Source organism: Haemaphysalis longicornis, unplaced genomic scaffold (assembly GCF_048455015.1).
Source record: "Haemaphysalis longicornis isolate Haplotype H1 unplaced genomic scaffold, Haemaphysalis longicornis Haplotype H1 scaffold_7, whole genome shotgun sequence".
Classification (NCBI taxonomy): domain Eukaryota; kingdom Metazoa; phylum Arthropoda; class Arachnida; order Ixodida; family Ixodidae; genus Haemaphysalis; species Haemaphysalis longicornis.
This window is the reverse complement of record NW_027526422.1, coordinates 168,055,332-168,079,230: the sequence shown is the minus strand read 5'-3', so window position 1 is coordinate 168,079,230 and position 23,899 is coordinate 168,055,332. Positions and strand designations below refer to the sequence as shown.

Here is a 23,899-nt window from a genome sequence, read left to right as displayed (position 1 = left end):
TAACAAATTGTGGGCTGCATGGCAGTACTGCAATAGCAGCATCACTAGCACCACCACAGCCAATGTCGCTGCTGGCTGGGGCTTGCCTCAACGTCCCCCTCTGCATACGTGCTGTGTCGTTCTCAATTCTTCTTTCGCTAAGTGTTTATAGATTGACGGTGCAAGTTTTCTGTGTTGTGCCACTATAAGAAGCAATCGCAAGTTGCTGCTTGTTTTGTGTGGTCACCGTTTCTGGCTGTATTGCCCTAAACACTCAAAAGCATGGACGAACTCCGCGAAGTGGTGCACCCATATCATGAAAGTGATAAGCTTTTGAATTTGAAAGTTATAAGCTTTGGAACTTATAATTAAATATGTGGGCTAGTTGTTGGTTTCACTGTAAACTTCCAGAATTTACAATTTGGACTAGCCAAACTATTATGTCCTGGCTGCAGTTTTTTGGTTAAATGGACTAGGAAGACAAACGCAAGTTTTGCTCGTTAAAAAGACTGGTTTCTAACTCTTAAAGTGAATTCGTATTCACGTAGTGTAAGAAATATTTTTACACTACGATGTGAAGTATGCCTCAGGCAATGGCTCTTTAGCAGCTCACCCCTCGACTGGCACACCTTTAAAGGGGCACTGAAGTGATTTGTAAACATTGCGGAATTACTAGCGCAAATTGTAGTCCGGAATCCATAGGCCATGTTTCGACCACTCTGAGCGCGTTTACGCGAATTTATTTAGTAGAAAAATCAGTTCGAAAATGCCGTCCTCCTCTCTGCACCCTCGCCCATTTTCTGGGGCGTTTCCGTGTGACGTCAGGAGGAGATGAGCTGGCAATTGGCTGCGCCACTGCACGGCTCGCCGACCTTCCTTCAGTCACTCGGCCCAGCGTTTAGTCCGCCGGCCGCTGACGGGTCGTCGCAATTCGCTTGCTCAGTTGAAACTAAGCCACAGCATGTTTGTGAATGGAAGAATGTGCCTTTCTTTACTTTGTTAGTTTGTACACTGTATCAAGCTCCGAGTCCTTGTCGCTGCACACAAGCGCTGCACAAGCGCACATGTGACGCTACGCTGACTGGTACGTTAGTCGGAAAACCTAAGGTCACTTGAAGGTGGGAGAAGGGTAAGCGAAGTCAATATAGATACCAATTGGAAATAAAATCAACCGAAAGTTTTACCGTACAGCTGAAAACTAGGGTGCGGGAAGCACTTTTTTGCGCTGGGTGAACAAGCGCAGCGGTCAGCAGCACGACCACACATCTGCGAACGCTTTTCTAAGAAATGCAATTGCTAGACGTGAGATATTGTGGAAGTTTGGGGGACGCTTCCTGCACGAGCGCTATACAATAAATAGTCACCTAAGGTACTTGAAATGCTAAAACTAAATAAAAGTGTAAATTGGTTATACATCATATACCATATATATCTCAAATCGGCCGCACTGCCTCGTGGCTGGGTGGTCTGAAGCACTAGGATAATTGTTTTGCAAGTCTTAAGTTCGAATCCCTGAAGGTACTTGCTTTTTTGTAAGCTGATTTTTTCGTTTGCGGCCGAGTTTTTCTATACTGAGTTCACAATTTTCTGCCGTAACGTTCACTGCTCCACGAGTGAACATTACGCGCAGACGTCAGTGACACTGACGCGCTAGCGAGTTCTCGTTGACGTGCTGTTGCCACAAGCACCGACTACTTGCGGGCAGTGGGCTTAGGCCAGAATCAGCAGACCCTTGGCGTGGAGCGAACACGCTTTTTACGATACAAGTATGGGTGAGGCAAGCTCAGAATATGCGGGAAAAGCGCATGGCATTTGAGCGTCTGCGGTGACGTGGAGGGCGTTTATCCACTGCGTAGGCCTCGGCTAGTGATTGCTACGATTCCAAGCCGTCCCGGGAGGCTTATCTTAGGCATTTTACAGCCGACATGGCAGAAGTGTGGTACGACGATTACTGAGATATTGAGAATGCCCATCTAACGATGCCGTCGGGTGTCAAGCATGTTGTTTTACAGAACCGAAACCGAAACTTGTTTGGATGCTAACATTGGACATCATCCAATCAAGGTGCATCTCCTCCTGTCGTCACAGCCTTTAGTTGGTGCGGCTGCCACAGACCGCGCATGGTAGTTTTTCTTCTTTGCCGCTTTGTAAAAGAGTTACCGACTTATCAACCTGATAAACGATGAATAGTGTGGTGATTTGAGCCAGTCTACGCAGTGCAAGCATAACCGGGAGCTTGACAAATTCACCTCAGTGTCCCTTTAAAGAAAACTGAGACCTTAAGCCGAAGGATATGCACTTCATAACGAAAGCTTACCTGGCGGTGACGGGAAGGAGTGTCGTGACAGTTAAATGGAAGCACGACCAAAAAAATAGGGTCAAATAAACCAAGTGCAGCTCACCAAATTTGGCACGTTTTGCAATGCGACCTTGAAGTGAACATAAGCCCGCCTTGTGTGCTCCAGGTAAGCTTGCTGTTGCAGAAAACATGGTGCATGAAAGTCATTGTCATGACTTCAAGCAGTCATCGTCTACCTAGTTGAACTTGCCTGGAATGAAAAAGTTCAGAAAAGTAGATGCACGCAGGCGACTTCAGTTGTCCTAGCCGCGCCCTTTTGCAATAGAACACAAGCCTCACAGTCTTTCGTGGGAGATATCACACCAGCTGATGGACTAGGGTGCCTCGGAGTCGATGCCAGCGCCGCCGTACAGGGAGGCGACACCCTGTGAACGGTCCCGCGCCGCCAAGGGCGCCATTTTGGGTCACGGTACTCAACGCATAAAGTTAGTTTACTACGCTCAGCGGGGTTGGCCGCGTGTATTACTGTGCGAGGACGATTTTGGCGAGGTTTTCTCGCGTAAGCAGTGCTTTCAAGTTACACTACGTTGCCAGCGAGCAATTTCGCATGAGCAGTAACAAGCCGGGGCGAACGTCCGTTTCATTCCGCTGTGCGGAGGCTCAACAACAAGGCAGCCTAGTTGTTTTTATTTCCCGTAATAATGCGAAAGAAATGGGAAGAGGGAAACTGTCGTGACACAGCATGCAAGCGCGGAGCGTCTGCGTGCTGAAGGAAGCCAGTCGTTGAGCCCCGCTGTAAGTCACGAAAGAAGGCTTGCTGACCGATAATCTACACTTCCGAACATCGCGTGTCATGATGATGATGATGTTTAACGCCCGCCATCTGTCCTGGCGCCAAACGCCCAACACTGGCAAGCGATAACAGAGAGAGAGAGAGAGAGAGAGAAAACGTTTATTGAAACAACAGGGACGGGGTAGGGGAGAAAAATAGGAGCTGTGGGCGGCCATCCTATTCCGGTAGGCCGCGTGCCGCGGCTGCCATCCTCGCCCGAGAGATCAGGGCCGCTTGGTCTTCGAGCTGGCAGCTCTGCAACGCGCACTCCCACTGCTCAAGGGTAGGGGATCTGGGTGGTGGAGGGTTGGTGGGCCACGTCCAGACGAGATGAGCTGTGGTGTTAGGCTCATCACATTGGGGCAGTTAAATGGGTAGTTAGTAAGGGCTATGTGGTGGAGATGGAGGTGATTGTAATAAGTGTTGTTTTGAAGTCGGTGCCAAATGCGGGCGTCAGCGGTAGAAAGGGAAGGGTGGGGAGGAGGATAGGTGCGTCGCGTTGCTCTGTATGGTAGAGGATGTCAGCGTAGGTTTGGGAGAGGGGCGTAAGGGAGTTTGTAATGCTGGCTGCATTGTTGGCCTCTTCTGGGAATGCCCGGTGAAGGAGAGCTCGGGTGGTGGCGTGTGCCACCTCGTTCCCAGGGAGGGAAGTGTGGCTGGGTGTCCGCACTATGCGGGCATGAGGGAGGGTGGGGCATTGAGAAAGGATGGCCAGGGTAAGAGCCGAGACTCGTCCGAGTGCAAAACAACGGCAGGCAGCTTGCGAGTCAGACAGTATTGTTATGCTGGGACTCATGGCTTGGGTCATTGCGAGGGCAATGGCTGCTTCTTCGGCCGGGGTAGTAGACGCTGTGCAGACAGTTGCCGAGGTGATGAAGGCATTGTCGAAGCGGGCAACAGTAGCGACGTGAGCTGGTCGTTGAGGATAGGGAGAGGCGTCCGTATAGAGGGTTGTTAGATGTGTAGAAGTATGGATGGCCGAGCGGTAGGAAGTGACTACCGCAAACAGTAGGCCATCAGGCCCGCGAAAGACATGAGAACATGCCGAGCCATTTGCCCAGAACGAACTGTCTTTATTTTCCCAAAACGGCCACTTGCCGCTGTGCCAGGCTTGCACGGCTGAACATAAAACTATCAGCGCCGCGTGGGGGCGCTGCACATGTGCTAACATTGTAACACTCCTCCCCTCTTAGGAGGAAGACTATGAGGAGTACCTATTCACTGGTTTCCTAGTTTTCGTGCTACGTCGCAACTTCGGTGTGCTAGGCATAGGCACGACAAGAGTCACTGTTCACGTGCACACCACTGTTGAGCGCAGTCCCGTCACTGTCCATGGCACAGCTACTCCCAGAGAAGCTATTTCCAGTTGGCTGTTCCTGGTGAGGCACTTCCAGAACAGCTGGTGCATGGAGAGGCGGCGGCTCCAGCTGTGGTGGAGCTGCAGCAATAGCAGTTTCAGGAGAAGTCAGATGTGCGTCTGTCTGCACAAGGCGTGAGTGGTCGCTGTGTCGGTTTCCATCTTCAAAATGGACACTGGCTGATGACGGAGTGACGTCCACAACACTGGCAGGCACCCAAGGTGTACCCCTGCGGAAGTTTCGCGCATACATGTCATCACCTGGCTGCAGTGATAGGGCCTGCCGGGACCCTCTGTCGGCATACAACTTCTGCTCGAGTTGTTTTAGAAGTACAGATGCCTGCAGGCTTGGCCTCAAGACATCCAACGGAGTCTTGAACATTCTTCCCGTCAAGAGCTCACACGGTGGCCAACCTGTAACTTCATGTGGTGTGGTGCTGTAGTGGAATAGGAACCTGGAGATCTGTGTTTGGAAGTTCCCAGAACCAGACTTCTTGAGTTTGTTCTTTACAGTTTGTACCACTCGTTCAACTGCACCGTTTGAGGCAGGGGGATACGGCGGTACGAGCATGCGGCGTATTCCATTTCGAGTTAAGAACTCAAGGTACTGGGCACTGGTGAAGGCAGGACCGTTGTCTGAAACTATGACGTCAGGCAGGCCATGCTGAGCGAATGCAAATTCTCAAAGCAGAAATGGTAGCCTCTGCAGATGGGGAAGACACAGGAAAGACTTCTATCCACTTTGAGAACGCATCCACAATAACCAAGAAGTGTGACCTAGGAATGGTCCCCCAAAGTCAATGTGAAGTCTTGACCAGGGTCGCTGTGGAAAAGGCCATGGCGTCTGCTGAACCGGCTGTGCAGCTTGATGTTGAGTCTGGCACGTGGTGCAGCTCTTCACACTGTTGGCAATGTCATTGTCAATGCCTGGCTACCAAACATGGCTCCTGGCAATCATTTTGCTCTTCTCGATACCCGGGTGGCTGGCATGAAGAATGCCAAGAACTTGGCCCTGCAATGATCTTGGATCACGACTCTTGATCCCTATAGTAGGCAACCCTCATGGAGACTGAGTTCTGAGCTTCTAGTGTTGAAGGGGTTCCACTCTGGTCCCACTGGGAGGCTTTCTCCTTTCAGAACAGCAAGAACAACATGACTCAGAACTGGATCATTTCTTGTGGCTTGGGCCACAACACCAGGTGAAAGCAGTCGTGGATATGCCTCCTCCAGCAAGATGTTAGCAGGTCGTGGTAATGCAGTGGTGTCAGCTGGCAGAGGCAGTGTACTAAGAGCATCGGCATGGCCGAGCTCTTTGCCAGGCTTGTATACAAGTTCGTACTTGTACGCAGAAAGCTTGAGAGCCCACCTGATCACTCGAGGCGAGGCTTGCACGGGAACGGGCTTGTTGGCACCCAGCAGTCCAAGAAGTGGCTTGTGGTCAGTGTGTGCTTCGAATGAGATGCCCCACAAGTACTGGTGCAATCGATCCACGCCAAACACTATAGCCAGTGCCTCCTTGTCGAGTTGACAGTAGTTTTGTTCTGCTTTTGACAAGCTTCTTGAGGCAAAAGCAATGGGATGTTCCCGGCCGTCAGCATCTTTGTGCGCCAGAACTGCACCTATACCATAAGGCGATGCGTCGCAGCTGAGGCAAACAGACCTGGCAGGGTTGAAATGCACAAGAACTGGAGCTGATGTCACCAAGTGCTTGCATGCAGTGAATGCATCTTGTTGTACTTGTCCCCACTCCCACTTCTTCCCTTCACAAAGAAGCAAGTGCAGTGGACGAAGGAGTGACGAAAGATTGGATAAGAAGCGCCTGTAGAAGTTGACAAATCCCAAGAAACTCTGAAGTTCCTTGACATCTTGAGGCACAGGAGCATGCAGAATGGCTGCTACTTTGTCAACGTTCGGGGAAAGGCTTTCCTTGCTGCTGATGTGCCCGAGATACTCAACTTGTGGCACGAAGAAGTGGCATTTTTCAAGTTTCAGCTTAAGGCCAGATTCCTGAAGCTTGCTAAGCACAGCACGGAGGTTGTGAAGGTGCTCAGCATCGTTTGTGCCAGTTACAAGAATGTCGTCGAAATAGACTGCTACGTGTGGCAGTCCCCTGAGCAAGTTCTTCATCTCATGCTGAAATATGGCTGGAGCAGATGAGACGCCAAAAGTACTGAAACAAGAGTCGGGTGTACTGAAACAACCCCATATGCGTCGAAATGGTAACAAACTCTCTAGAGGCCTCGTCAAGGACAACTTGCTGGTAAGCATCTCGCAAATCCAATTTTGTTAATTTCTCACCTCCACCAAGCACAGTCCACAGGTCCTCGATCCTTGGAATGGGGTACTGTTCCACTGTTACCACTGGGTTTATGGTAACACCAAAGTCTCCACAGATTCTGATGCGTCCATCACTTTTGGTCACAGGAACAATAGGTGCAGCCCACTTTGCTGTCTTGAATGGAACAAGAATGGAATCTCTTCTTAATCTTTGGATTTCTTGAGTGACTCCATCTGTCAAGGTATACGGCAGTGGGCGTGGCTTGAAGAACCAAGGCGGAGCATCTGAAGGAACATGTAGAGAAGCTTTAGCACCCTTGAACGTACCCAGGCCTTCTTCAAACACTTCGGCGTAGTCTTGGACTATGTGTTTGACGTCGGAAAGTGCGTGGATGTTCACTTCAACGTGGGAAACGCCAATGCCCAGCTCACGCATCCAGTTGCGCCCTAGAAGAATGGGCGATCCGTTCCCGGTAAGAAAAATAGGTCGGCCTCCTTGCCATGAAACTTCACGCTGACGTCAGCTTTGCCTTGAACCTTTTTCAGTTCCCCGGAATAGCTTCGCAGAAGCAGTTGTGACGGCTGCACAGGAACCGAAGGCAAAAGCTGTAGAAGACGCGACTTGGCCATGACGGAGACACTTGCCCCCGTGTCCACTTCCATGCGGAGCGGCTTGCCGCAAACGTCAACAGTGACGGTGAAAGGCGGAGGCGGCGTGGCGTAGTCAACTTGCCACATGTCGAAAACTTCGGAAGATGAAGTTCTAGCGGCGTCCTCATCGCGGACAGTATTCACACGATGACGGTTGCTCGACGACGGTGAACTTCGTGCCGAGAACGAACGTGCCTTGGAAGGGCTGCTGCTTCCGGCTTGGCTGTCCTTTCGTCTCGAATTGCAAACCTTTGCCAAGTGACCTCGTTTGTGGCAGTAATTGGAGATAGTCTTCAGATGCTTGCATTTCGATGCAAGGTGTCCGTCCCGCAGCGGTAGCAGGTGACGCCCCCCGAGCCTGACGAGACACGGTGAGTCGAGAAAGCGCTGCTTGTGCTAGCTTGGGCTATCTCGCTTGCGTCCCTTTATGCTGCTTCCATTGCCAGGGCGGTCTGCACGGCATCGTCGAAGGTGAGGTCCGGTTTTTCCAGCAGTCTTGTTTGGACGTCCGCGCTGTTAATGCCACACACGATGTGGTCGCGGAGCATGTTTTCGAGTTCAGCACCAAAGTTCCAGTGCTCGGAAAGGCGCTTTAGTGCTGCGATGAAATTGCTGACGGATTCCCCTTCCGCGCGAACGCGCGAGTTGAAACGAAACCGCTGCACAACGGCAGATGGCTTCGGACAGCAGTGGCTTCCAAGAACTAGAAGAATCTCGTCCAGCGTCTTGTCACTGGGCTTGGCGGGTTTGACCAAATTTCGGAGCAAAGCATACGTTTTCTGGCCGCAGCAGCTGATGAATAAGGAAGTACGGTTCTCTGGGACGACATCATTGGCCAAGAAAAATGCTTAGAGCCGGTCCACGTAAAAGAGCCAGTCGTCTCCCCCCTCGAACGGCTTGAGGTTGCCGAAACTTGGCATTGTGAACGGATGGCAGAGCGGTGCGGTAACAAAGACTCACGTGAAACTTTCTTTCATCCTCGTCGCCATTTGTTAGATGTGTAGAAGTATGGATGGCCGAGTGGTAGGAAGTGACTACCGCGAACAGTAGGCCATCAGGCCCGCGAAGGGCATGAGAACATGCCGAGCCATTTGCCCAGAACGAACTGTCTTTATTTTCCCAAAACGGCCACTCGCCGCTATGCCAGGCTTGCACGGCTGAACATAAAACTATCAGCGCCGCGTGGGGGTGCTGCACAGGTGCTAACATTGTAACAAGGGTGGTCGGGTCGCTGCCGTATTTTCTGGGCCACGGGAGCGCGTGGCCTCCGGTACTAACAGAGCAGCCTAGCGTGCCCAGCGCGAACCATCACGCATGCGCTGTGCGTGCCGAGCGAGTCTATGCTATCAGCGCGCGCACTGCGTCATCGGAGCGTCTGCGCGTCGTCTGCTATGTTTATCGCGCGTGTAGCGTTGAAGCCATCAGCCACTGTATGAATGATTGAAAACTAGAATCCACATTAAAATGTTTTCGCGTGAGCGGTAATTCGTTTTTTAGCTCCAATACAATGGTTTCGGCACAGCAGCGTAGCTCGCCCACTTGTTTCAAACAGACTCAATCAAAAGATCACGCAGGTTTTAACAGCACTTTATTTTTGTAAGTGCTTACAAAAATTGGACCCAACTCCCCGCGAGGGGGACTCGAGTAAATGCGTCGCATAGGGGGTGGTTGTATTGCGTTAACGTTTAGTGTTTGGGAAGTTGGTGGTAGTGAATGCGTTGTATCAGCAGCTTCTTGACGTAGTTTGAATGAGTCAAGGATATAAGGCGCGTTCGTAGCCTCCCATTCTGTGTCGGCTTTGTGGCGCAGTGGGTAGAGCACCACGTACATTGCGTTCCGCCCGCAGGGTCGAGGGATCGAAACCAGGCGCTGGATAGTATTTTTTTATATAGTGTAGGGGGAGGGGTGCGGACTACGACTACGGACGTCAACGCGGGTGACATCGTGAGTTACTGAAATGCTCTGCATTTAAAAACCATTTAAATACATAGAAACACGCAATTCAAGTCTTCGAATTCCTGCATGCAGGTTTAGGACACAGAACGGCATTGTTCTCAGTATCGGGTCATCTCCCCATCCCCGACAATGACTGCTTCTATATGCGAGATGGCAAGGACTGGTAGAGGGCCGAAACAAAAGTCTGATCACCCCTAAGTTGCTCCCACTCTGGTCTGCAGTGGCCGATTATGTTAAGGTCCGCACCTTTTGGACACCATGCCATCAGCGGTATTTGTTGCTGTGCCAGGTAATCCTTTACCGCTCTGGAAGAATGAACCGGTGAAAGGTCCTGCTGAAACTGGTAATTGCCATCGAGGAACATGCCTAGGGCATAAGGTGTCAGAACACCGCCGATGATGTTGCAGTACTGCACGGAAGTCATTGTTCCTGTAATACGGCAGAGCGGACCAAGACCATGTCGTGACAGCGCGCCCCATACGCTGACGCTTGCTCTACCGCTGGCCGAGACACGTTGCACGTTGTCTGGATGGTTACTGCATGATAAAAATATAATAATGTGAACACCCTTTAAACTACAATGAATGCATCAGTAAATATTTCTTACCGAAATCCTTGGAGTCGCCAAACGCGCACACTTTGGTCCAGTCGAGTGCAGAACGTGGACTCGTCGGAAAAAATCACTCTGCCCCAGTCTTCTGTTCTCCAGGAGGCATGCTGTGTGTCGAAGTGCAGCCTGGCGTTTTTGTTCGAAGTAGTGAGCAGTGGCTTCTGCTATGCAATACGACTGCGGTGGCCTGCGCTTCTGAGCCGACGGCGAACAGTGCTGTCGGAAACATCCAGGTCCAACGTATGCCGGATGGCTCTCGCTGATTGAAAAGGGTCCTGCACTACTGAGGCGATGATGCAGGCATCTTCGTCCTCTGTAGTTACTCGAGGCGGAGGCGGCCTGGGGGCATCGCGGACGTGACCTTCGTACTTAAAGGCTTGTATTATTCGGTTCACAGTTTTTAAAGGCCTTCCTACTAAAGAACCAATGTACCGTTGCGGATGCCCGCTCTGTGCGAGCCGGGTAATCTCGCGTCGTTGGTCCTCCGGTACTCGTGCCATGACGATCTGCAGCAGTCTGGCACGCTGTGCCAAGACGGCTCAACTCTATTACTGCCCCTTCCGATGGGCATGCTGGAAACCAGTAATCTGTTGATAAAAGTATATGCCAACAAGCGCAAACGCATGTGACAGACTTCCAGTTGTTACACGCCTGAAATCACCTTGGTTATTGCCAGTGCTACCGAAGGAGCACATGTGCGCAGTGTTTGTCAGGAATAAATTGGTCACTCGAAGGTGGCGCAGGCGCTACGACCTTCATTCAATATACTGGAGAGAAGTATCATCCTTTACATTTTTATGTTTGAGCGTTTTCATGCAAGAATCCAGGAATCGCGGATCAAACCAAGGTACCATTAGCAGACGAGATGCAACATAGCAGACGACGAGCAGACGCTCCGATGACGCGATGCGCGCGCTGAAAGCAAAATATCGCTCGGCGCGCACAGCGCATGCGTGGTGGTTCGCGCTGGGCACGCTAGGCTGCTCTGATAGTACCGGAGGCCACGCGCTCCCGTGTTCACCCTTAGCGAGCTCACCATTGTACGTTGCTAAAGACGGCCGGCGTTGTATGTAGGCCTGTTCTGTGATGTAGGGTGCATATGACGCGGAATGGGGAGGACATGGATGTTGCGTCGCATTGATGGAGGTATGCGTTGTGGCCAGTCCGGAGTTTGTACCACCTTCTGGCCTAGCGTTTTGAGCAGATGACGACCGGCGGATGTGAGTTGTAGGCGCTGTAGTTGGTTTTGGAGATGGGCCTCAATAATTTCCGAGAGGGTGTTATGTAGACCCAGTTTCAATAAGCGGTCGGTAGAAGTTGGCAGGCTGAGGGCTGTCTTATCAGATTTGCGTATTAGGACATCAATCGTGGCATGTTCTTGCGATAACAGCACAGAAATTTTACTAGTAAACCGCATTGCAGCGAAAATTATAACGCGCGGTCTTGCTGCGGCTGCGAGCGAGTGGCCCAAAATGCCGGCGCAAACGTATGCGTGTCTAAAATCCTGTCATCTGCTTCATCACTGAATGGTGGAGACCCGCGTGCATCGAGGCACTTTAATTTGGACCGGAGTTTTGTGTACTACTGTAGTTGAAGGCTCATGGTTGGACTAGAATTCCTGCATATGCGCGTCCGTCCGCCATCTTGATTCTTGAGTTCTAAAGTCGTGCGGGAAAGCCACCCTTCACGCGTGTAGGAGCCGCCGCCGTGCCGCCGGTGCCGCCGCCGTACAGTGACCTGCCGTACTCCGCGCCAGTGGCAGCGGCGGGAAGGAGTCGGCGCATGCGTGTGCCGCGAGACAGCGCAACTGCTTTTTAGCTGAGCTAGCTGAGCTGCCGCTGCTACCGCAAACGTCACCCGTCATTTGAGCAGAATTGACTGAAAACTGTGGCTTGCGTTCAGCACTGAAAGCGGGCTTCGCTGTCCTAGGGTGGAACCCGCGGCATGTGGAAATCAGACGCGAATTCTTGCACTACGCGATTTACAGGAACTCCACGTTGGACCGCCTGGAGTTCCTGTATATAGCTCGCGATGTACAGGAACTCTAGGACCGCCTATTCACGCACGCCCCCTTGTTATGTAACCCAGTAGTTGCAACCTCAGTTTATGTGCGATGGCGATGCCGCTGTTTCCCTGGTACTTGTCATTCCAGCTGATGGGTAGTTTGCCGCTCCGCTTGACCTACTCGAACCGAACGCTCTTAAACGTAAAAAAAAAATTCGTTCGAGAATCGTATCAGAATGCTCGAAAACAGGGACCCAGGAATCCCAAAGCCGCAGTCGTTCGGCAGTTTGCCTAGGACCGCAAGACCGGCCGTGCAGGGAGTGCAGAACAAGTGCATTTGTTGTTGTTGATGATGATGATGATGATGTCCTCAAATTTTGCGCCCAAGTCCGTTGTCGTCGTCGTCGCTGGTAGATACCCCCGCTTCGCATAGGCGGCATTGGTCACAACTAGAGCTGGAAGTACAGGTCGCAAAAAAAAAAAATCAGCTGCCCGTGTGGGAATTGTCAACTTACCGGAAATTTTACGCCATTTAAAACCGTTCGTTTATGATTGGCTTGCTGGACCCAGCCAATCACACACAGGTTTTTTTTTTATTGACGTCAGAGCTCCTGACGAAATTTCTGGAAACGTGCTGCCATTTTTTTTTTCAGCAGACGTTCCGTTACAGCCACCATTGATACTCTTTATCATGAGTTTACCAAGCTTCCAACCGGTAAGTCTAGTTGAATGAAATCTGAGACCGTCATCTGGTGCGAGTTGTGCGCGACAGCCGGGCAGTGTCGAGTCCTAGCTCAGCGGTGCTTTTAATGAACCCCTTGGCTCGTCATATGCGTGGTAGTAGTGGCTGGCTCACGTGCACCACTCGTTCCAAGGAAGCGTGGGCGGGCGGTGAACTTTTCACGAGTCCCCATGTCTTCTCGGGTAGGGGGTGGGAGAGGGTAAATTTGCAGAGTGGGGGAAAAATACGTGGAAGTGGTGGCGACGTGAACCCGCTAAGTTAGGACTTTATTGATGCCTGCAAAACGACGGTTTGTACGCGCTGCGGCGCGGGCCTGGCGTCGACCTAGGGTTTGATGTTACTCGGCCCAACGCCAACGCATCCCGTTGCCGGGTCGACTGCTCTGTGTTTTTCGAGCGCACCCCGGGCCTGCTGGACGGCCCAAAGTTGAGCGTCCTTGTCGTTACTGCGCACTGGTTCTTGGAGTTTTGGCGGATAAGGCCTAGACTTCGCTTCATCTGGAGACCGGACGTAGTCCTGGAAGATGTGCTACTCTGCCAGACCCACTTTACACTGGATGTAACACGTGCAGCGTTGCCGGCGCCAGGATGGATCCGGTTTGAAGCTGCCATAGCAACATGGCCTCCTCCTGGCTCAGTCCCTGGGGGTGGCATTGCCCGTCGAGCCAGGTGGTTGGACTTGATCTCGCTGTAGCTTGATCTCGCAGTACCACCACGGACGTTCGGTCTCGGGGGAGTGGAAGTAAGTGCACGTGCCTCCGAGTCAGTTGTCTCGTGGTTGGACGTAGTTGCGGGCTCGCCCATGTGTGCCGGGAACCACTTGATGCGGACTTAACTGTCTTGAAGTTTGGTCGTGCTGGTGATGGCGGCCGCCTAGGCGCACACTCGACCCTTGGCAAAGTTGCGCACAGAGGTTCTTCAGTCGCTGAGCACGGTGCTACACTCGTCCTCGGAGATCGCCAGAGCGATGGCGACCTCCTCGGCGTCCGTGGCGCCCGTGCACCGCACGCTCGCTGCCGCTGTCGTGATACCCGTGGTAGCCTTAACCGCCACCGCGACGAAACCTTCTTGCTGTGCTCCGCCGCGTTGACGTACCGCGTGTGCTCGTCCTTGGCGTGCTGCTCGACGATGGTATTGTCCGCGCGCTCGCCGCTCCTCGTATTCCAGGTGAACGTTCTTAGGGGTCGTGTCCACTCGTATGTGGGCCCGTGCAACCTCGCCGATGTCGCTCGACTGCCGGCCCGGTGCTAGAGGGTTGTAACTCAGGTTCTTGAGTATCTGGCGTCCCCGTGTTGGTTGCTAAGAGGCGCTCTAGGTGAACACTTTAAAAAAATTTTCTGAGCCAACCGCCGCTCTGTTCGCGCTCGAACTTCACACAGAGGTCGCATTTTGTGGTCTATTTTGTTTGACACCGTGAACAGCGACGGTAATTACTTGTTTATTCTGAAAATAAATAAAAACGATTTTCGCCTATGGAAAAATAGCGGCAGATTTTAACGTGCGAGCCAGTGCAAGCTGATTTTGGAACGGGGGCGCCACCTGGGGTATGCAGAGTGAAACTGACGATGGGGATTCACGGTAGGAAGAAGCCAAATGAGGTAGCAGACGATCAGAAAATCTCTCGTCCCTAGTTTACAATTAACACAATTAATGGCATAACAGCTGATAATCACAATTAAGTATTCCCATACTTCATCGTTGCCATTAATTTGTTTTCTCACCTGCTTTCACATTTCCTGATCGTCTGATACGTCACTTGGCTCCTTCCTGCCGTTGAAAGAGCATGAATCCCCATTGTCTGGTTCGCTCTGCATACCCCAGGTGGCTTTGGGAGCCCAGCAAAGCAAGTACTGGGGACAGTGTGAGGGACTGACCGCCAGCTTATGTCGTTTATAATCTGAGGCCTCGTTCGGCTGATCTCCCATATCAGAAACCCCTGCGACAGCGTGGTGGGAAGGACACGCGGACATTGTAGTGAACTTGACTCACATAGAAATTTTCATCATCTTGGCGTCAAGCTCCTAGAGGCAGCCAGGTCGGCTTTGAGTTCTGAACCGCTGAGGCCCTCCTGGATCCTGCAGTCCAGGGCTTTAATTTGTTTATGCAGGAATACCTGATTAATTAAAAATGGTAAAATCCACTAAAAATTTCGTGATAAGTGGAGTCGTGAGTCAAGCAAAATGCCGAAAATTAGTGGCCAGGCTACTGAAATCATAGCTAGTGTGGTAACAAAAGCTCCACTGTGGAAAGCACCTGCAAGTGCTGGATCTGGTCATGGTCCGACATCGATAAGGAACCCATGATCACCTGCACACAAGTGGCGCCACCCATGGGCGCCATGGGGACGCACAAGTTATCACTCCCACAGTTGCTTCACACGTTGGATATGAAACCACCACGGCAGTGGAAATTTCAAATTTGCCATCCATGACTGTGTTCAGCGTGTAGGGCCAGGAGTCAAGCGTTCGCATAGAGACCTTATCAGCTGCTTGTAGCGGACGTTGCCTTGTGTCCTCTGTCAACATTTCGAGATATCCGTAATCCCTAGAAAAATGTTTCGATATAAAGGGGGCAAATACATAGCACTTAAGGGTACAAAAATGTTCGACTTAACTGAGATATTTTATTTATTTATTTATTTACGGATACTGCAGGTGAAAACTTTGACCCTAGCGAGAGGGGCTATACAAAACGTCCGAATAAGATGAGCACAAAAGAGCATAAGGAATAAATATATCAGAAACAATTAATGGTACCCTGCATCTTATACACATAATTTGCAAGACCGGCACGACAGAACACGTTAACGAGAAAAAACATGACACTGTAATGCTTCTGCAGTATCTCTTGCTCCTAAAACATCAAGGGGTAAGCAATTCCATTCTGTGACAGTCCTGGGGAAAAAAGCAGTTTTTGAAGGCATCTGTTCGAGTGAAAATAGGGTTCAATAAGAATTCATGCGTGTGCCTGGTTCAAGTTAACGATGGGCTACTGTACTTCAGGTTGGTGAGGCTTAGCGGCCCGTGGAGTGCAACAGTAAGACTAGCCGGATTCAGTAGCTGGTATTCTTGCTGCTATCCCTTTTGAGATAGTGGCTCGAGCATCCCCATGGTGGGGACAGAGCATGTCCAAGGCGAAAAGGCGGTGAAGCCAGGCAACCGGGTGACCTCAACACAAGCACAGGCATTGGGCAGCATGTGATGGCAAGGCCTTCTGAATCAGCTGGATTCATGGGAGTCAAGCTGAATTCCAGCTGGCCAGTCATTTAATCACCTTTACAAAAATTTAATGTTTTATGGAGCGTTGAACTTTTTTTTTCCACACCATTCAACTTCTGTTTTCCAGACAAGCTTATCTAGCTATATTTATTTCACGGTGTCTTTTAGTGGTTGTGTAGAACAAGCACAAGGATGAGCAGTGCTCAGTAGTAACCACTAATAGCAGATCTGCTGCTCCTGTGGCAAAAGGATTATGGGGGTACATTGGTCTAGATCTCAGTTGTGCAATGGCTGTGTTGTACTTCGTGCCTTACACCATGTAGTGTGCGATATGGGGGATGGAGATTTGAAGGCCTGTATTGTTTTGCGGCTGCTGCACTCAGTTGTGCTGTTTTCCTTGTGCAGTCAGGACCCGTGACCGGTGTCGGTGAGGAAGTCGACAACATGCAGCGCACAGCACAGGAAGAGCTCATCTCTGGCAATCCGAACCCCAGCTCGGTGCGCATCAAAATAAAGGAAGGTAAGAGAGCAGGATAGAAAGAGCAGAATCAATCTACCATATATACTCGAGTCTTGGCTTGCCTCGATTCTAAGCCGACCCTCAAAATTCAGAAGGTCAGAAAATTAAAAAAAAGCTTACCTCGAATGTAAGCCGAAGGAAAAAAAGGCGCTGGACGGAGACTAAGACATGCACTTTATTACACTTGTGGCGCTTGTCGTAGTACATTCAGTGCTCACTCGCTGTAGTCGACATCGCTGTTCTCCCTATCGCTGTAACAAATCTTTGTTACTGTCCTCTTCCCACAAGTCCAGTGTCCTCACTTCCATCAAGTGCGTTTGAGATGCTGCAATCAGCTCTGCCAGATGTTTGTTCAATGACGCGGCAACCCAGTTCGCAAGTAGGCTGAATGAAGCACGCTTGATGTGCCTGGTCGGTGTTTGTTGGTGATCTTGCAGCGTCAGCCAGTCGTAATGCTTCCGCAGCCTGTCCTTAAATGGTTTGTTGATGCCCACGTTGAGTGGTTGTAGCTGGCTCGTCATTCCGCAGGGTATTGCTGCAATGTCCGTACCGCCCTCCGAAAGCACGGACTTTACGGAATCTCTCAAGTGGCCGTAGTAGGAGTCTAGAACCAGGAGTGACTCTTTAACACCTTCCTGCCTACAGCTATTCAAATCGATAGTATACTGTCGACACTTTAAACTTAAAATTGTGACTTTTTCCCATGTGAATTTGGCGCTCTACTCTGGCGCCATCTACTGAGTAGTAAACACACGTATATCCTCTTTGGTTTTCTTCTCTGCGTGCCACGATTTTTTAAAGCTCCACTGGTGTCAGGGATGGGCCCTTGGATGATACCGAGACGGTGTTGACATCGTGCGCTACAGCGCCGCGGAAACGCCGCATTTTTAGCGGTTCGGACAATTCTACACGCGTCTTTTTGGATGACATTAGTAGCACTGACTCCGAGGAAAACTTTTCATCGACGGATTTTAGCACCGAAAGCGGCAGTGCGCCGAACCAGCCCAGAAGCCCCAGAAAATGCAGAAGTATTGAAACTGTGAATTGTGCTCCGAACAAGGAAGAGTGGAGTTGAAAACCAATGTTTCCTCCGATCTGTGTGTGGTCAACCTGGGTTCCGAGGAACTGCTTTGCACAGTGGCACGAAACACACTAGTGCTAGAATTCTTCTTTTTTTTTGTAAGTCAAGAAATTTGTTAGGCATCTCATATTTGCAGGTTTCGCACTGATAGCATATGTACAAAATATATGTCTTGCATTCTTGTGTATTTTTTCTAATTGAAGCAACGCTGACATTTTTGCTTGCTTTTTGTGTTTGTCCCAAAACTTTTCTGTACAGCTTTTTTTCTCATTTTGTCAAATAAAAACCTATGTTTGAAACAATCACCACTGCAAATAAATTTATTCTTTTACAATTTGATACCATGCACTTTGCATATTTTTTGTGGCCAGGAAAAAATTGTTTCCTAGATTACCCAAAATCACCGCTTTTCCCATGGGCAGGATAGCGTTAAACAGCAGAGCCCCTGCACAGCGCTGTCAAACAGTCTTAATCCAATCTTCAACGAGGGCACCACTCATGCAACCATTCTTGGGGGCTTTTACAATAACGTTCTTAGGGAAAACCTCCTCTCTTAAAAATAATGTACGGCGGCAGCTTTCACCCATCAGCCGTGCAACACAACATCATGGTAGTGCAGAGCTTTCGTAGCCTGCAGTTTTGCCTTTCACTTCTTTTGCGCCCTTGTCATTCACGGTGTAGGCCACAGGCATGTCAAAATATACCGAGGTGTGATCGTCGTTAGCGAGCTGGCCGATTCGGCACTCCTTTTCCACCAGGTTCTTGATGACAAAGCACTGAAATGCGTCTAGCTTCTCCTCGAAGTCGGGGGGTTGCTTTTGCGCACACAAACGTCTGCCGTCGCAGGCTGAATACGAACTGCTTCATAAAACGAGTGATCCAGCCCCTGCTGGCCTTGAACTGAGTCCACACGACGCCTTAAATGTTTGCGATCTCCCTCGCCTTCGCCTGTATTGTCTCCGTCGTCACAGGCATTCCACCCCCTCTTTGCTACCGGATAAAGTCCGTGACTTCCTTCGCCACCTTGTGGTGTCGATCTTTCTTGGGTCCTGTAAAGGCCATTTGCTTGGCACACAGTTGAAAGTTTATTCCGCTGCTCTTGCCATCGGCGCACGTTCGTCTCATCGACGCTGAAGTCGCGCTGTGCTTGGAGGTTTGAAGTTCTCTTGGCCTCTAAGTCTACCTTCCGCTTAAGTCACAGTATAGTGGCACCGCTTGGTGGGCGCCATTGTGCCGTGAACATGGTCACTTCTAAAGGTCATGCAGCAATGTGCGCAAGCAAGTACCGAACACTGAGAGCTGGGCTCACAATGTTCAAACAAGCAAAATGGAGCCTGCAAACCTTCAAGCTGCTAGCCTATGGTCGTGAGATGGCATTGAGCGTCTAGCTGTGACAGGAAAGCTACATCCTCGAATCTAAGCCGACCCCCGACTTTTGTGAAGAAATTTTTTTAAAAAGAAGTATCGGCCTGAATTCGAGTTAATACAGTATTCCCATTTTAACATGGAGGGAAAAACTGTTATGGAAGTTGAACCAAAGATAAAGAAAAATGAGTGAGTATACATTAGTTGACAAAAAACTTTGAGCAACTACAACAAGCACCTATAAGTTGCAAAATCTGAAAGCAATAATGTTTCATAATGCTTGCCTACACAGCACAAATGTGGTTCAGAATCATGCCAATGTCCACCCATCCTCTTTTGTTGCATGAAAAAATGTGATTTCTAGCAGTTGTTCCTTAAAAATAAGTTTGAGCATGCCATCATGACCATTACTCTCATTTATTTGATACTATATAAACAGATGTACACTTTCGCACCGTGAGCTTTCGATATTTCACAGGAGAAAACCGGCTTCTTACTGGCATTACCTTTCTGCCCAGCCAGGTAAAAGTGGTGCTAAAATGCAACATCTTTTGCTTGTCTTCTCTCAGCTGTTCAGAGTGTGTTGTTAAGACTGTATTAATGTACAATTGCAGTGATTGGCTCCATGGAAATTTCTAGAAGTTTTGATGACACTTTGTATTTAAAATGGCTGGGAAACCTGAAAAATAAACAGCTGGAAAACATCACGTGTCAGTCTTTTCATATGCCTATGCTATGGCCTAATTTTTTGTGCTGTTCAGGTTTACTTCCAGTTTTTTGCTCCACAGAGGGAACCTTGACAAGTCAAGGTGTATGGTGAGTAGTGCCACCACAGTGCCGAGCTCCTGTAGGCATTTGGTGCACTGCAACACCATGGGCTTCATCACATGTGGGTTCGATCCACCCTTGCCTCTGCTGCGTGTGCCTCAGCCGTATCCAAGGAAAAGGGCATCTATGTTGCTGAGCTGACCCTGAGGTTGTTTAAGTGCCTTTACGGCCTCTCAGCTGAAACAGCATGCAACTTCGGTCCCTGCTTCTTGGTTACGGCTGCACCAGGGCCGTTTCACCTTGGGGAGATCAGCTAGTCGCCTTTTCCTATCCTTCTGTCCTTTGTATATCTTTCATCCTTTTATGCTTGTCCTGTCTAGTTTTTTTCTGCATCTTACATTTCCCCTCAGGCGGCAATGGTTAATCTTGTGTAGTAGCCTATCTTGGTCTTCCATATAAAGCGGGGTAGCTGTCATGTATTATGGCTAGCAGAAAAAATTAAAGCCAGTTCCACCCAGTGTAAAACCTGCTGAAGCAGCAGAGCTGTGGCTTGTCTTTACGAAAATTATATTTAGCTTCGACTTCTTGAGTGTAATGGTAGACTTGTCTTAACGTCTAATTGTCATATAATTTGGGTCCAGATTGTGCCGGTAGAACAAGTTGCTGCGGTTTTCTGTAATCATACCCCTTCCATAGGTGGTCATGTACTGACAGCAGACGAATTCTGTAATGTTTAATCTACATCCTATGTGTAATATTACCATAGTTTTCTGGGACAGTGACAGATATCGTGGGTGATAATGTCGTGATATGTATTTCCCTCTGTGGCCGAACTGAGTCCACAGAGCGGGTCACAGCAATGACAGTTGTTTTGGCTTTGACTGTTCATGCGTCAACAAAGGTGGTGATGCATGTCAAGGCCAAATAAGCTTTCACACCAGTCCTGTGGGCTGATGAATACGACGACATCGATAATTGTTTTGGCTGCTGCAGTGTCCACATGTCAACAAAGATGGTGTAACAAACTAGGTGAAAAATGGTAGCTTTGGCCAACGTTTTGTCAACAAAGGTGACGACAATAACAATCATTGGCTACAGTTGTGGTGGTGTACATTGACCTTGACCGACCTTCCATGTCAATGAAGATAATGGCAATAGCGATGAGTGTTTTGGTGCTGACAATCCATGTTGACAGAGGCAACGGTGGCAATTTCTGTAGTTAACAGTTCGCTGCTTAACCAATCTTCTGCATCAGAGATGAAAACAGTGCAATGATAATTTTTTGTGCCTACCTGCTCACCAGCAGTGGGACCTGCACTGTGGTCTACTATTAATATTTGGGTCATGAGTGTCGCAAATAGACAAGCTGGTGCACCACCTAATTGGAAGGTTGCAAAAAACAAAAGTGGTGACGCAGGATATGAAAGCGTGTTGTCAGTAAAGCGATCATGCATGGAGGTGGAGTGGTGAGGTGTCATGAAGGCTCAGGAAACATGGAGCACATTACAACAACTTTAGCTGCAGAAGGACTGCTTTTGCTCATCTGGGTCTAACCCCAGAAGATGCTGGCAACATATGTTTTGCTTCTGAGGACAACCTGAGCAGAGCATTCTAATCACTATCAGTAGTTGTCCAAGAGTTTGCCATTATCCTAATTAGACGTCAGTGATGGAGGTTCCTCTCCATAGGACTGCATCAGCAGTGCACCTCGAATGCCACCAGAGTTGCCAGATGAGCATCAAGCCAATGGTAGGGCACTTTCCATGTAAGGGGCCTTGCAAGGTGCCTTGATTCACGTTCGGCCGTCTGTGAAGGCACTCTGTGTGGATTGTACGAATTGTGTGTGGGGATTGGACTTTGTTTTTTTGTTTTTTTTTTGGACTTGGGGTTTCGTTGTAAATAGCTACTCACTATAGTTAAATATGGGGCTGAATGTAATGTTCCGTAGATTGATTTTTGTGTTCTAACGTTTGCGCTGTTAAATTTGTTGTCATTTGTGGAAGTGTTTGCTTTATCATGCTTGAGTGTTGTGTTTATTTTATGTAGCCCGGTGAAAGGCGAGGCACCTGTGCATGGCAGGGAGGTACCACCTATGCCGTGACAACTTGATTGTGTGTTTGTTTACTGTGTGGCCATTGAAGCTGCGAATTCTCCAGCATAGCTATCTAGACAAGATAATCACATGCGTAAGGCTTTGGCCAATGCTTTTTATATCAGACAAAGCCTGTTCTGGTTAACAAAAGGCCCAAAGATAAAAAAATGTCACGAGTATTTTCGGCAAACAGATGAATTAGGAATTTTTATCCACAAAGTCTGCTGGGGCTGCCTTTGGTTAGAAGCCGTTCTACAAATTTGTGCAATTGAAGCTACTTGCCAACAAGCATTTTTTAAAAGCTTGGTGAATTTAGCACTGCCATGTTTTTATTCCTGTTTGCAACTTTTCATTTACTCGATGTGGAGTTATGCTTGCTTTGTTCTTTTTAATTGTGTATTTGAGCTAAGGGACCCAGGGCCTGTTCTCACGATTATGCACTTTATTGCATTTCGTGAGCCACTATTCATGTGTTCGTAATGGTGACAACGTTTTCATGTTCGTCATAGTGAGAGCTCATTTTTATAACTGTGGAATAAGTTAAGGTTAGCATGATTAGATTCTGAATATAATTTTTAAGCCAGGTAAAAATATCCAAAATAAAAAGGAGCAGATGTCTAAAAATTTGAATAGGCACAAAGCTAGCTATTTGTATGTTAAAAACTATAGTTATATTCAGTAAACCTTTTGATACCAAATACATCACTGAATAAATGCTTGTTGCAAATGTTAAGATCCTAGTAAGGTGGAAAATCAATTGTGGAAGCAATTTTCTAACGGCATTGCAGGCTGCATTTAAGTGAGTGTAGGCCCATTTGTCACATACTGCTTCAAATCATTTTACTAGTCGTTCATCCTCAGACCATCAGTTGTATGGAATTTTGCAGTACCTTGCAAAGCTCAATGACAGGCCGAGCCTTTCATGCAATGTGGGAGGGCTGCAGTGACTTAATTGGCCAGCCATCTGTGCATTGCAGACCAATGCTGCTGGTTGAATCCTGCTTCAACGCAACCACCACAGACCTGCTGGGAAGCAAGGCTGAACCTGTCTACCTAGCTTCGTGAGTGCAAGGTGCTGAATTCCAGGAGCAATTCATAGGTTGCCCAGAGGCAACTCTGTCACACCACGACTGACTGCACTTGAAAAGTGTACAGGCAACGAGTTTTTTTTTCCCAAGCTACCTTTAATGACGGCTACCAATCAACCATGGAGGGGAGTACTTCATGACTGGCCTGCACTGAGGATGCTTGGAGGCAATCTTCCCCTTCTGGCATGCATTATTACGGCTGGGCAGCCTCATATAGTTCTGAAGTCTCCTCCCTCACGGCAACTCACTTCCCTTCCTCTGTCTCCGCCTTGTATGTAACTGATCGGGGTTCGAAATAAAGGCATCTTCGACAATTTAACCATGTAATTATTCTCTGAACATATTTTCTTTGTATTATCATCTGCTTCTGCTTTCTGTCATGCTTTGCTTCATTGTTTGCTGCTGTATTCTTTCCACTCCTGCCTTGCTTCATCGTTTTCTGCTGCATTCTTTCCACTCATGTTCCAGATCATCATACCTTACAGTGCCATGAATGGTCGGTATGAAGAGGTTTCTTAAGATGAATGCTCCAATGTTAAAAACAACCTCTTGCTCCAGGTCAAAACAACATATGGGGAGTGACCTGCATTCCCAGTTATGAGATGGTGGAGGCTGTTAAGTGCTTGATCTGGGGTTTTTGAAGTTATCTTGGGGACCATGCATCCAAGCCAGGGCTTGTATACTAATTTGTGTGTTCATTTTTGGCCAGACAAGTCACCGATCCTAAAGGCTTTTATTTCAAGTGTGAGCACAGATATCTCAAGGCTTCTATATTTGCTGCTTGTGCATGTTTGCAGGCCTGGATCCTGCACCTTTTCTCGTCTTTGCCAAGTTCCTGCTGGAAAAGAATGTCGTATGGAGGTATGGCTTGTCTGGTGACCTTGTAGGATAGAAAACACTGGAGAATTTTGTACCAGCGTGAATCCGAATCCAATCACAGTTACATTACCAACAGCAGGTGGCATGGGATATTAACTGCACATTTTTAATGGGACGCTATAGTCAAAAGACAAGTTAAACTTTATATATTGATTAGCTCACTGAGTACAGGAATATACCTC

At 48.9% G+C, this 23,899-nt stretch overlaps 1 protein-coding gene across 8 annotated transcripts in view; it reads left to right on the top strand.

Moving 5' to 3' along the window:
- Positions 1-23,899, top strand: part of LOC144147210 (uncharacterized) — an 83,587-nt gene that overhangs the window by 24,314 nt on the left and 35,374 nt on the right. For 6 of the 8 annotated variants that reach the window (XR_013317861.1, XM_077679285.1, XM_077679287.1 and 3 more), the window contains exons 2-3: positions 16,330-16,444; positions 23,636-23,699. Coding sequence is in view for 7 of the 8 variants with exons in the window: in XM_077679285.1 (XP_077535411.1) it covers positions 16,330-16,444; positions 23,636-23,699 (179 nt within the window). In the remaining variant the exon portion in view is untranslated. Of the gene's footprint in view, positions 1-11,086; positions 11,108-16,329; positions 16,445-22,727; positions 22,812-23,635; positions 23,700-23,899 lie in introns of those variants that run through there. The other 2 variants (XM_077679283.1, XM_077679286.1) reach the window with 2 other exon arrangements.